The sequence below is a fragment of the Nothoprocta perdicaria genome, unplaced genomic scaffold (assembly GCF_003342845.1).
Source record: "Nothoprocta perdicaria isolate Ctin4 unplaced genomic scaffold, notPer1 scaffold_69, whole genome shotgun sequence".
NCBI classification, from domain to species: Eukaryota; Metazoa; Chordata; class Aves; order Tinamiformes; family Tinamidae; genus Nothoprocta; species Nothoprocta perdicaria.
Genome location: NW_020455965.1, coordinates 1,302,144 through 1,316,242, shown reverse-complemented (window position 1 = coordinate 1,316,242; position 14,099 = coordinate 1,302,144). Strand labels below are relative to the sequence as shown.

Sequence of the window (14,099 nt, the reverse complement as noted above, 5' to 3'; positions counted from 1 at the left end):
CATATGCTCTAGTAATGGTTTCCATGGTATGCAATAAAAATATATAAGAAATATAACTTGTTCTGAATTTTCTTGCTTTGTTCTTACAGAGATGTATGCCAAGTGCCACTTTTCCCTCTGCAAACCCTTCAGGCTGTTGCCCAAGGCCTAGAGCAAGTTTGTAGACTCTTGGAGGGCTCTGTGCAGTGACTGATGAAGCAAGCCAAGTGTCAGTAGGCTTTAATTTAAAATGTGGTGTGCATCTGCCTCAGAAATAATCTTTTGAGATCCAAGAATTGGGAAAGATTGAAATTTCCTGCTGTAATCTATCAAGATCCTCTCAATACTCACAGTAGTGTGTTGCCTTTTCATTAAAAGGATGACAATGATGAGATTGAACAGCTTTAGTTTCTTAACAGTTGCTATAATTTACAAGGGGTGTAATTAGGTAGTGGCAATGCAGTGATATGGTTTAGCTCCACTGAGGAGTTTCTCATATTTTGGTGTGAAAATGAGACATTACTGAGACAAAACCAAAGCAAAGGAGTGTATGCAATGAGGGGGGAAAAGAGAGTGGTGTGCCAAGCAGGTTTCGCTTGATACTGCACTGTTGAAAATTACTTAATATAATGTGGACTAAGAAAAAGAGGTATGTATAAAAGCGTATAAGCCTATAGGTAAAGGATGGTCTTGAATTTAAGGTTTATGGAAGATGCAAACCATAGCAATTTTATTTAGCTGTGTCTTGCACTGTTTTTCTGTAGGAAGTCACTGCTATGTTCAAAGATCAAATCTCCGAAGTTTGGAAGATTTACTTTTCCTTCTTGAAGAGTCCTTATTTCCTTTTGTATAAGGAGTGCTGCTGTGAATTTAGAATAGAGAGGATCAAAATCCTAACTGGCTTTCTAAAAACACCAAGTGGTGTTCTATATTGACCTCAACTGTATTTGCCTTTTTTTTTTTCCCTCCATATAAAAGCTGCAAATTAACATGAATCTGGATGTGTGCAGTTTGTCTAGTATACTAATACATTGATCACTAATATGAGAACAAGATGTAAAGAAATTACAAATTTCTGTGGCTCTGCAGGATAAAAATAGTTATATATTAATGTCATGTGGAAATAACAGGTAATATAACAGCACTTAAAGATACAAAAATTAGTGAATTTATGATTTTCCACTTTCTTTGCTCTGATGATGGAATTAAAAAAAAGTTCTTGTGTGTTATGTATGAGTATTCTTGGACTTCTAAGTGTGTCACCAGGTCTGAGTATTAGACGTTAGTTGGATTAACGTAATTGATTTGTTCAGTTTACCCAACATGGCTTTTGGTTCAAGATCTGCTTGCTTCCAATTTTAAATGTGTGGCTGAGCTTTTCATGTCATGTTTATTTTGTCACTAAGCTATAAAATATTACTAAGTTTTCATACCAGTGTGAAAGGCTTTTCTTGCCAATAGGTACATAAAATAAATGGAGCATTCATACAGTTGGATAGTTTTCATAAAATGTGTGTGATGCAATTTATTCCTTAGGGCCTGATAATATTTGGATATAAAATAGATTATCAGCTCAAAACAGCAGCATAATGGAGATTATTTAAGTGTATGAATATGTAAGTACAAGCTTTAATTTAACAAGCAGACTGTTAAGTGTCTTGTGTTGAAAGGACTAGTAGTCTTATTATGAGATACACATTTTAAATGGCTTTTGATAATTTCTGTTGTTGCCTTTTCCTGTTCATGCCTTGTCTGGTAGTAGCTAGCAAATTCACTGTTTTTTTCTGCTTGCGTTGTGTTTGTTTTCCAGTGAACAGAGTATTTGCCAAGCCCGGGCTTCAGTCATGGTCTATGACGATACTAGTAAGAAATGGGTGCCAATCAAACCTGGACAGCAGGGATTCAGCAGGATCAACATATACCACAACATTGCCACTAACACCTTCAGAGTAGTTGGAGTTAAACTGCAAGATCAACAAGTGAGTAACTGTGTTAAGTTTCCTGTGAATTAACCTTTGATCTCTCTGATGCCATCAGTTGTATTGCTAATGTAGTCAAGCAAAGTCTCCTGCTCTCTGCAACCTGCCTGTTAGTTTCTGTTTACTCCGTTCATTCTGATTTTCTGTGTTCTTTTGGGTGCAGATTGTAGCACCATTTTTTACTGTTTATTTGTTCTTTAGTTGTATAAAGAACTTTGGTAATCGCCAAGGGTGAATTTAATACAGTCTTTTTCCCCCTCTTTTTCGCTTGTGAAACGAATCTTCTTTTGCACTGCAGGTTTACTCTCAGCTTTCCTTAAACTACCTCTTGTTCATTTTTAGTATTATATGTAGATAAAAAAATAAAAATATAAATCACTCTCCATTGCCCATTCCATAAAGTGTGATAGTTACCTTGCCATGATAAGCAACTAGTTCCTCATAATGCATTTTAAAACCCAGAGGTGCGTGCTCTGATCTGATTTATTCTGGCCTGAGTCTGTGGGCCCTCTTGGGCATTAGTGGAGCTAGGGGGGGATTTGCATAATTGGGGCTGTTCTCACCAGCAATGAGGGGTTTAAGAGTTTGGGGCGTCTGTGCACAGAGCTGCTGCCTCGTGGAGCCCCTTTCAAAACTGAGCTGCTTCATGGAGATGTTAATATGCCTTTTATGCACTGTCCGTATGGCTCTCATGAGTTTGAAAAAGGAAAATCTGAATAGAAGCAGGTTTTCTTCTTTAGCCCATTGGCTTTCAGCTATATGCAGTGTGCTTCTGAACCACCTGCATTATCTTTTGCCTCTCTTTTTATCCTCAGTAGACAGCAGAGGCAATATATGAATTAATTTATGCCTTTTAAAAAAATACAACATATTAGTCAAGTAATTAAAGAGCAGTGGTTGCTTAGTCAGCTGTGAAAATCACTATGGGTCTGGAAGAGGCCATGGTGACAGCTGGGGATTTGAGCTAGCCCTGAGGTGAATGAAAATGGTTTCAGGTGAGTATGATCTATGCTGCAGCTAAACAACTGGTGTAAACCTCACCTGGTATAAAACTCACCAGCAAAGTCTCCTGAACTATGCATATATACACATGCTGAAGCTCCCTCTTGATCAGAATGTACCATTTAAAGGGTAGAATTATTTGAAATTTTGAATCTTAACCTATATTTTTTTTAATTGTGCATTAACTTTAACATTATATTTGCTTGTAAATGTTGTTACTTATGAAGAGAATGCACATCACCCAAAAGCAACCGACTTCAGAGGGAAACAGTTATAAGAAGCTATTTTTCCAGGGTCTGAAGACTAAAAATCCTCCCACAAAAAAAAGTACAGATTGCCTTAGTTGCTTAGAGCTGTCTAAAAGAAAATACTGTTTTTAAACATGATTACAGAAAAAAAGAAAAATCTAGTATTATGAATGAAGCAAATCCAAGATAGTGTAGTATTTTAGTAAAAATATTCTGAAAGTTGCAGATTTGGTTTTTAATATACTTTCTATCATTCTCATGTGGAGTCTTAAGCTTTTTAGACTTGCTGAGTATTTGCATCTAACAAGAACAAAGATAAATTTAAATAAAAATGCCTTTTTTTAGTAAATGGCCATTTTTCCTAAAAAGGACTAAGAGCATATAATGAGGTAGATGATGCTACACAGATTTCAAATGGCTGAGAAACTAACTGAAAATATGTAACATGATAATACCATATAGAAATGTTTTAACTTTCATTACATGCTTGGCATGGTAATCTTCATGACTTCACCCTTGTCGGCCTTTTATGTTTTCCTTTTAATTTTTGTTGCTTTGTATGACAGCTCTAATCACCGCCACTTTCTTTTTCATCTTTTTTTCTCTTTTCTCTTGCGTCTTTCATAGCTCCTTTCATTGTCTTTCTCTAGCTACTTTTCATTTTCTAGCATGTTATTGCTGCATGTATTTCAGTTTTATGATAACCTCTTCCTAGGCTTCTTATCTTTTTGATGTTTGTTTTGCACCCAGCTGATTGGAACTATAAAGAGAGGAATGGGGTTTGTGGATTGGGAGGGCTTCGCTGCCATGCTCAGCGCTGCAGCGTGGTCCTCAGCCCCCGATGCCCTTTTTGAGCCTGGGAGACATGCTCTCCACGTGCGGCAGGGTTGAGTGAAAGGCTGGCACTGAATAAACCACCCTGCAGAGATGTGCACGTTAGCAAGGACTTGTGCTGGCTTGATCAGTAATCCTCAGAAACACACGAGTTGCTTTTTGCAGCTTTGAAGTAGCCACAGATGCCATGGTGGTTTTAGAGCTCTGCCCAGATCAGTGTTTAATCACCTGACGTCACTAGCATTCATGTTCCCACGCAGCCTTCCTTTCCTTCCAGTGCGTGGCCGGGGAGTCACGGGCAGGCACTTTTCCTCACTGCTGTAACGTGTCAGCTCGGCTGCGGCGCAGGCCCTCACGAGGGGGAACGTGTGAAGCCTGCTGCAGAGGTGAAGCAAAACGTGTCAGCTCAGACCGCACGTGAGAGCTTCGCAGAGGCGGAAAGGGGCCTGGCATCAGCTCCGCAGTGGCCCAGCTGGCAGGGAACAGCTTCCCGCCTTGCTCATCGTCAGCTGAGGACTTAGAGTGATGATTTGGAGTGGTTTCACTCGGCGTGATCTCAGAGCTGACATGCGTGCGTGGGGCAGACAGCGGCGAGGAGCGCGCGCTGCGCCATGGCTCACGCCCCCGGGGGATTTGGGTGTCCCTGCGGTGACAACCCGGCCTGGGAAGAGGGAACTTGGCAAGTCTGAGCCCAAGCCAGTAGTGAAAATAGTGACAACATCCCCGTGGCACAAACCCAACCATATGTCTGTTGAAATTAAAGGGCTATAATTTACTACCGCTCTAACACATTCAAGTCAGTCGGGTTTGGGCCTGCTTAGAGGACTGCAAAATCTGGCCTGAAATGTGGCAGTTTAGAGCAGCTACACCATAACTGACATGTTTTGGAGGAGTCCTGGCCATTGGCAGTGTTGAGGCCTTTGGCACTGGTGGGCAGCATGTTGCCTCGCTGAAACACCCCGAGTTATTTTCTCTCAGCTCTGCTGAGGCTGGTGGAGACGGGCAGCATCTCAGCTCCCTGTTCCCTTCCTGCTGTCCCTGCTGCCATCCCTCCAAGGCCAAGCACAGGCCTCTCTGGTTCCCATGAGCCGGTGGCCATCAGGCTGCTCTGGCAAAGGACTTGTGTAAAAGGCTGTGGTGGAAGGTTACACTCGGTGGGCTCACATACTGAAAACAAAGCAGGTTCCTGCACTTAGTAAAACTAAGGCCAAAATAACTCTGTAGGTCTAGGAGACTCGGAGCCATATTTGCTGTACCTGGGTGATAAATTTCAGTCTTACCCTGCTCATAATCTTGGGTTTCTCTCTCCCAGTTTCCTCCAGCTGCCAGCTCTGCCAGCTGATTGCAAGGGCACCCCCATTTCCTAGTCACCCTCTTTCAACTGCACTGTGCCTTTTTATGAGGATAGATTTAGGAACCCTTCTGAGAGGATTTTGTTTCTTAAATTCACATCACAACTCCCTACCATGAGCACCCGAAAGCTGGGTATCCTGGAGTGTTCTCCCTGGATCTGCCTGTCCAGCTTTCCAATGCTGTGGCCAACAGGTCCGGCCTCTCTGCTTTGGGCTAGAGCTGCTTATGCTTTCAGCGTTGGAGGTCTCTGGTTTGCTCCCAGGTGTGCTGTGTACCTTAGTATGTATTGTGCCCTGCCAAGGGCAAACACTGTATTTAGCAGATTAAATCAAATTGCACAGAAACACCCTTCTGCTACAGACACCCATTGACTGGAAATTAGCACGTACAGCTAGGGAGGTGGGGGGAGAGGAAGCACTTTGTCATCCCTATCTGATTTTAGATGAGAACTTTCTCAGCATGTAAAGATATGCTGGTGATCAGGTGCAGGGGAAGAGGAAAAAGCAAAAACCGGTGCAATGAGTCACACATTTATCTCCTCGAGGGGAAGGACAGCGCCAACAACTCAGTCTTTCTGGCAACTGTGCCAGAACTGTGATCCTCCGTCGAAAGATGGCAACAGCTGCTGGCACTGACTCGTGACATCTGCCCACAATATGTGCACAGCTGTATGGTGTGGAGGTACTGTAGAAAACATGAGCACGTCGTAGATTTTGCAAAACTAGCCTGCAAGTTCCTGAGGCTGTTGTAAACCTCCCCACTCTGATTGGTGTCTTCCATCATCAAAACTCGCACTGCTTCACGGTGCAACCGTCTGTGGATTCACTGCATGAACTGCATTGCCAGATTAACTGAGCTTCTTTTCACAATGAAAAGAGAGCTATTTTTAACCTTCCCTTTCTGTCTTTCAAATCACAGGTAGTGATTAATTATTCAATTGTGAAAGGACTGAAATACAATCAAGCAACACCTACCTTTCATCAATGGCGCGACGCACGGCAGGTCTATGGCTTGAATTTTGCAAGCAAAGAAGAGGCTACCACGTTCTCCAATGCAATGCTGTTTGCTCTGAATATCATGAATTCCCAGGATGGAGGTAATCTAGAAACCACCGTGCTCTATGTTAATCTCTGCCATTTTATGATGTTTGTATCACCAGGTGCAGTTGTGCTGGATCGTACATCCATCTAAAACACATTATGATAAAGAAAAAGTTGGTCCTTGGTAGACAATCTTCTGATCAAAGTCTGCAGTGATAGGAACAATCCATGTTTTCAGGCTTCATTCTCCTTCCTTCCAATTGTTCCTGGTGTCTTAATTCATGATAGAAAATCAACATTTACATATTTGAGAATGCCCAGGTAGGTAGGTAGCCCCAGTGATTTATGTGGATGCACCTGTGTGTTATATTGCATGTAAGGTGATAGACTATGGCCTTAAATAACAGAAGAAAGCAGCATTTCCTAGAAATTCTGGAAGTAGAATGCAGATATCGTGTTTCCATTGTATTAGGTGCCAGCTATGACTGTAGAAAACTTCCAGCTTTCTAAAAGACAAGTGTGTGACTTCTTGGTTATGTGACAAGATAAAATGCAACAGCTTAAATTCTGGACTTTACTAGTATTGGCAGGTGTTGTTGATAAATGCTATACTGAGTGCAGTTGAAGTTGATGGTAAAAGTTACTGTTTTGTGAAAGTGTGTTGCAATAGCTCGGCAGAGGCCCTAAATAAAGTTTTGGTCCGCAGTGTTTGGATTTAGCACTGCCCGCAGTTACGTGCCCCTGGCCTCTCTGCAGCTGGTGGGCATAGGGAACAGAAAGCAAGACTCACATTGCGTGGTGTGTTTTCTTTTCCTGATAAAAATAACCCACAGCCTTATTTTCCTTTGAAAATAGTGATTCAAGATCTACATCACTTGTTGCCCTCCAAGTTTCAATGAAGTGCTCACTGACATTTTACAACAGCCCTCTGAAGAATAGCACTAGCTGTCCACGTTGTTGTCCACGTGTTATCAGTTTGGGAGCTCACAAATATCCATTAAATAACTATCACCTTTGTCTCCTTCAAAACACAAATGCATAGTATTAAGATGTGTGTTTGTAGTGTATTTTTTTTTCTTTTGATATTTCCATTCATGCTACTAAGTTGATGAAAGTAAAAGTCATCAAAGAGCAGGAGCTGCCTTACATTCTCTGCTGCATTCAGAAATACTGGGGACTGAATCCTGGCTTTTTCAGCCTGAACGATTTCAGCTGTAGTTTTGCTGTAGCGGGAGACTTCTGGGGGGAATGGGGGTGACGGTCCCTATTCCTGCCTGTACCTGAAGGGAGCAGAGCTCTGTGGCTGCTGCAGATCTTTAATACCTGCTCGGCCTTTCTAGACCACCTAGTGAGATGACCTAAAAATACGGCTGCAGGGAGTGTAAATATGGGCCTGATGTAGTCATTGGCTTAACTCCTGTGATGAGTTTGGCTTTCTTCCAGGAGTCCCCCAGTTTGTCTTTACAGACATAAGATCAAGCCCATGCTGAAAAGCTTCCTTTTTAAGTTTAGCACTGTCACATAAACAGGCATGTTTTGAGTCATTCAGATGCCAACATTAATTTTTAGGAAAAAAAAAAGTCTGGCAAGCTTTCAGTTTTCAGCAACCCATTTTCTCTCATACACAAAGAGTTAAAAGTTGGAAAGATTGCCAGCTTTCCCGTCTCTGTGAAGCTGAGGTTGTCAAAAGTTTAAATTTAGTTTTAAGAGTATTTCAGCTTTTATTATTTTTTTCCTGGTTCATTGAAGTAAACTCCCAAAATAATCATTTTTGAAAAATTCAAGTTTTGTTTTTATATTTCTATTCAAAATTATGAATCTGAGAGTAGATTGCAACAGATTGGCTGTTGCAGATTGCAGTAGATTGGCAACAGTAGTTGTGTTTAGCACTACTTATGTTTTAATAGAATATATGATAATTGAAATAGATTTTTTTTTCTTAATTGTTCTGGACAGGAACAATTTAGAAGTGACTGATGGTAATTATATTTATGAGTAATAAAAATAATATTGCAAGCAAAATCACATTTCACAGTTTTCTTGATTCTAAATATCAAGAGCTTCATCTCAAAGCTTCTTTTTGCAGGAAATTTAACTAAAGTTTAATACGCTGATTTTAACAGTGTTAAATATTTTGACAGCTAGTTTTGGCCTGCTAAATTCACAGCTTCTGTTTAGCTGGGCTGCTTGTCCTTGCCTCCCTTTCTCCTGCACAGAGCACAAGGCAGGTAGGCAAAGTCAGCAGATGCGGAGCGTGAACCAGGGAGGCAGGAGATGAAAATATCCGAGTGGATTGGCTGCGCTCATCCTCTAACCATTGTTTTGCCAATGCTTCCGTGTGATGGTAGCACATGCCAAATATGTGTTCTCCCTCAGGGCTTTTATGTCATCATAAAATTCCCAGGCATTGCAATGCTCTCACCATGGAAGCTGACAGCAGAAGTGCGTAACGGGCACAAGGTACAAAGTATTTGCTGAGATCTGTCCCTGAACTTGCCCTTCAGGGCTCAGACTGCACAAATGCTTTTGTGGGCATGACTTAGTGCAAGTGGAAATTCACCCAGACACATATTTCTGTATATGCTTTTTTAAGCACAGCCTCTGCTTGCACACTCGGTTCACTCTGCTGTCTGCATGTTGCACTAGGATTTCATTTTGCTTGTGCAGAAGTCATCAGAAAAAATAAAGCATTTTTGGCTATGCCTCAGTATACTGAAGCTGTTCTGCTGCTTTTGCAGAGGGAGTTTGACTTTAAGGACGTAATTTCTACACATAGTTATTCTCATGATAAATAAATTCTCTGCCCAAAACTAAGGGTTAAATAAATGATTTCCTCGAAACATTCACCCTTAGTGCAGCATACCTTAGGTATCTAACTCTACAATTCAGGATATGCTATTTCTGAGGACGTTCAATTTCTGCTGCTCACTTCCTTCACATACCCTTGCTATGCCACGATTGTGTTTAGCTACTGCTAATCTCTCAGTAGCTGGATAAAGTTTCTGGCTTTCCTGACTGTTTCTGCCTTCCCCGTACCTCCCACTTGTACAGACTAAAATTAATCATGTTAGACTGGAACAGAAACTCTGCGAATACCTCGTGTCTTCCGCAGATGCAGAGTCAGTGTGTGCTGCCTAGACTGACATTTGGGGAAATAACTCGCTCTGCTCACAGAGCCGTGGTGTGCCTTTCTGAATGGGGCGTAAGCTGGGGAGTTAGAAAAAAATGGCAGCAATCCATGTAATTTCTAGGCATCGCTGGCTTTCTGAATAAATGAGTCACACCAAATTAATATACGGTTATGAGGCAGCATTGAGAAATGTTACGGTACTGTGCTGCTGCTTTGCTGCGTTTCTGTGGGATTGCTGCATCTGGGCAATGCCAGCCCGTGCTGCAGGGCTGTGGCACCAGCAGCCCTGTGCGCTGCAAGGTCCCTCTGCGCTCGGAAGAGGGACATTTCCAGGGCACATTTTGACCCCCCCCCTGCTAATCTTGGGATTGTTCTTGGGTAGGGAGCCTATCCAGCGGTCTCATATCCCAGAATTTGGGAAAGGTGGGATAAAAGCCATAGTCTGGACTTACAGTGACTAAATAGACTAGACTAAATTGATCCAGTCTGTTGTTTTGGAAGGACGCTAATGATCATGTTAGGAACAAATTAAAATCAGTTAAGGTATGAATAAAAATAAAATAACGATGCTAATTAGTGCAGTGCTTCCTTTAGGGTTTGACTCTTGTCTGATTGAATCACAGTTGTTTACCTGCCATCTTGTTTATATGCCTCATTACTTTGATTCCCTTATATGTCTCTCTAATCTCTTCTCCTGTATAAAAGAAAATGAGGAGCTTGTTCTGCACCAACCTGCAAAATGACAGCGAATGATAACCTTGGCTTGCTTGTTACCAAAATCTTGCTTAGGCTTGTTTAATGGTGCCCTTTAGTAAGACCATGAGTATGACAAATGATTTCCCATTATAGTTCATTTTGTGAGAGTGCACCCTGTGAATCAAAGCCAGGCTTGATTGCTGGCATCGGTTACCTGAGGCAGAGGATGTCCCTGGCCAGTCTTGGCATTGCCAGGGCTTGGTTAGTGGCAGAGCAGCTCCCTCCTTGCAGTGCCAGCTCCTGCAGGAACCACGTTTTGCACTGGTGCTGCCCCCAGGCTGATTGACGTGCGAGGTGGCACCGGCCTGCCTGCGACGTGGGCAAGGGTCGTGTCCTTTGGGGCTGGCATCCTCTTACATTTAACAAATGCGGTCACTGGTGACAGTAAGGGGGGAATATCACTAAGCTAAAATGGGTAAGTTCTTCTCTGATGTCATTTTGTAGGAACTTCAGTGGTGAAGGTAGCTCTTGCTGTAGGCCTTAATGGAGCCAGTAAGTGGTTCCTACCCCTGGAGAGAGTGGTTACCTTTCCTGAGAACGGGAATCAAGCTGTTTTCTCTCCTGCCTTGCTCTGCGCAGCCAGCCAAAGCACTGGCGATGGGAAGAGGCAAAGGGGCAGCCTCACGCGCCTCCCTCGTTGCTCGCTCCTGGGATGCAGGCAGTGTCTTTGCTTCCCTGTAGCAGGGGACCAGGGGCTGGGCTCTGGGCACTGGCCTGACCAGCTCTGAGGACTTCTTGGGCTTCCATGGTGCAAAGGTTTGGTACCACTTGGATTGAAATGGAGAATCTGAAATATGCAGCCTGCTGGTAAAGGTTGCCTTGTTGTTCAATAAATTGCGTTGTTTTCGTTTGCTTTTCTTTTGCTGTCTTTGTCTTGAAGACTTGGTTAGCCAATACTGACTTACAGTGCAAGAAAATCATGTATATTCCTGAATGTGTCACGTGCTGGAGAGCTTGCACAGAGGCTTATGCTAAAGAACTAGCTGTAGTTAGAGGCCAGGTGCCTTACATGACTAAGCACGTAGATCATGTTGGAAAGCCTTAAAAAAAAAGTCGGAGAGGGGTTTGAAGAAATGAGAAGAGTGATATTTTTGCTTGCAAGAAAGCCCTTGCCTCATTCTGAGTGTATGTGGCTTTCTGAGCACGCAGTTGATGCACAAGGGACAGGGCAGAGCCCTCTGCCCCTCTTTGGGCCCCTTCACCTGCCCAACGTCCCCTTTGCAGGAAGGATGGGCTCTGGCAGCAAGGAGGCCTCTTCCCCATGTTGTCTCTTCTGGTGAGGATATGAGGTTCAGACTAGGCTTTTCTCTGTGATTATTTCTTTGGCTTTTCAGTGTGCGTTTTATTTCACACATTTCTCCAGCCCCCTCACCCAGGGGTTGGATTTGGTAAAGGTTTTTAGAGTCAGAGATCTTTTCGCCTAGTTAGATGCCTTAAGTACTTGCACTATTTCTCTTAGAACAGGATGTGTGTGAAGATTACAGTGCATCAGGTTTCACATCAAAAGCTATGCAGGTTTGGGGAGTATAATATTGTAATGTAATATTCAATTCGTTTTTCACTAGAGTTCAAGCGGCCCTGCATCCATCTTCATATTTTGGTAGCAGTAAAGTCTGACTGCCAGGACAGTCAGTGAGCTGTGTTCATCCCTTCCTACCTTAAGCATTCTGTGATTCTATGATCCTCTGCATTGCTCTGATTGTGTTATTTGATGATATTGCCCTAAGACTTCACAGCATCACAAAGGACAGTGTGGGCAGACAAAAGACAGCATCTTCATTACAGTACTGCATAATACATAGAATAACTCATTGGTGAAGGAGGGGACCCACCACAGGACACAGAGCAAGCTGAGGGGGACCTTGTTGCTGATTAGGTCCCAAACTGATCTAGTGTAAAGAGCCCCAAGCAAAGCAGGTCACATAATGCTGAGTGGTTTCCCACACTGTCAGGTGCAGCAGGATAGATGATAACCCCCTAAAATAGTATTTCCTGTGCATGTTCTACCTTTAAGTGGACTAGTAACATCTAAAGACGGATGTAACATCTCATTTAAGCATTGCTGGGTTATAAACGTGCCGTTATCCTGCAGATCTTATAATGAAATAATCTCAGAAGTTGCTGCTACTATAATGCAAACACAGAGAACTTTTAACTAACAAACTTTTAAGCTAACTACTATAAATTTGATCCTTGGCTACTTCATGATAGCCAAAATAATAAGCCACAGGCAGTGCTTAATTGGGTATATGTTAAAAATACAAAAAAAAATTTACTTGTTTATTGAAAGAAAAAGGCTTTTCCAAAGGAGTAAATCTTGCCTGACCAACATCTTCCAAAAACACTCAGAGAAAGGTCTGGAGAAACAGATCCTTCACAGTTTTTCCAGCCTCATGTTTACTCTGGTTTCAGTGTAAACTTTAGTTCCTCAGAACTGAACTGCTGCTCACGCAATTACTAATCTAATTTGCTGTTCCTTTTAAGTCAATGAAGAGGGAGGGAAAAATTCAGGTAAGATAATGACCTTTTTCCTTTCATCTGCTGCAGTGCTTCGTTATTGAAACTCTCCTAGAAAAGGCCATTCGAGTGATCAATAAATAATCCTTTAATAACTTGCTTACCACAGGAGTGAATTCCTTCAGATGGTCCTTTGTTAACTGGGCTGTAAGGCTGCTGCCACAGCATGTGAATTCGCAGGTATCCCATGCTGTGAACTCACTCGCTGCAGGTCTAGGGAGCAAAATGCTTCTTCCTGCTCTTATTCAAGTGTCTTAAATTGGCACTTTCTCCTGAGGACCTGAACCTCAGTAAATGCAAGTAAAACAAACTGTCAACATGGAGCAGCTGATGCAAACCTGTAGCAATGCAACTTGCTGCTGCCTCCCTAGAGAGGGCTGGCTCTAGAGGGTTAAACTATATGATTTAGTGGTTTGCCATGGGTAGAGTGGTTCTTGCTTCTGCCTGATCATCTGAGTCTGCTTTGAGCCCAGCTATGAATCTGTGCTCCAGCTGCAGAAGCTCTAGCAGGGCCTTGCTTTGAAGGCCGTTCCTTACTCTACTGGTAGAGACATACCTCAAGTGAGCCCACTGCCATGTTTCCAAAGTAGCCAATGCTGCTTCTCCTGAAACTGTGGACACTCTCATTAAAAGCTTCTTCTGCCTGCAAATCTGCTGATGTGCCCTTATCCTCATCCTCGGGTTAACATGGGTTTTCTAAGAGGGATACATGGTATTTCTCAGAACTTTGGTATGCTGAACAAGCTGGGTTAAGGGAAGAGAAACACATGAAGTGTGCTTAAAAGTTAATAAAACCATTTCAAGAAAAATGGAAAAGAAGTAGAGCCTTAAACAACCCCCCCACACACAGCCAGAAGTAAAACTGTCTGTACAGCAGAAGTAGCAGAGAGTAAAACTGGTTCATCTACCGTATTAGCTTGGCTTGAGCTCAATGACGCACAGGAGGTGAACTGCCTCCCTCGTGAATAAATAACTGAGCTTAGAGACTCCTTTCAGCACTATAGCTGTGAATATTGCTTATTCATCTGTCGGGAAGTATCCAACTCTTCCCTCATTATTCTGCTGTTGAAAAATGTAGGCATCATTTTTTCAATTCTTACCTCAGTTCCCCCTGTTGAAGAGGTGCCTGTCAGCAAATTTTCCCCTACATACTTGCCAGCTGCTCTTTCCAGGGCAATGAAGTGCTTTCCTGGTGTTGTGCTCCTGAAAACTCGTGCATGTTCCTTGTGTACATCCTTGCCAGGCTCTGCTGTCCCCATGC

The 14,099-nt window shown here is 42.6% G+C and overlaps 1 protein-coding gene across 1 annotated transcript in view; it reads left to right on the top strand.

Moving 5' to 3' along the window:
- Window positions 1-14,099, top strand: part of EVL (Enah/Vasp-like) — a 113,417-nt gene that overhangs the window by 49,331 nt on the left and 49,987 nt on the right. Inside the window, 2 exon segments of the mRNA XM_026050444.1 lie at window positions 1,790-1,958; window positions 6,314-6,491. Coding sequence (XP_025906229.1) covers window positions 1,790-1,958; window positions 6,314-6,491 — 347 coding nt within the window.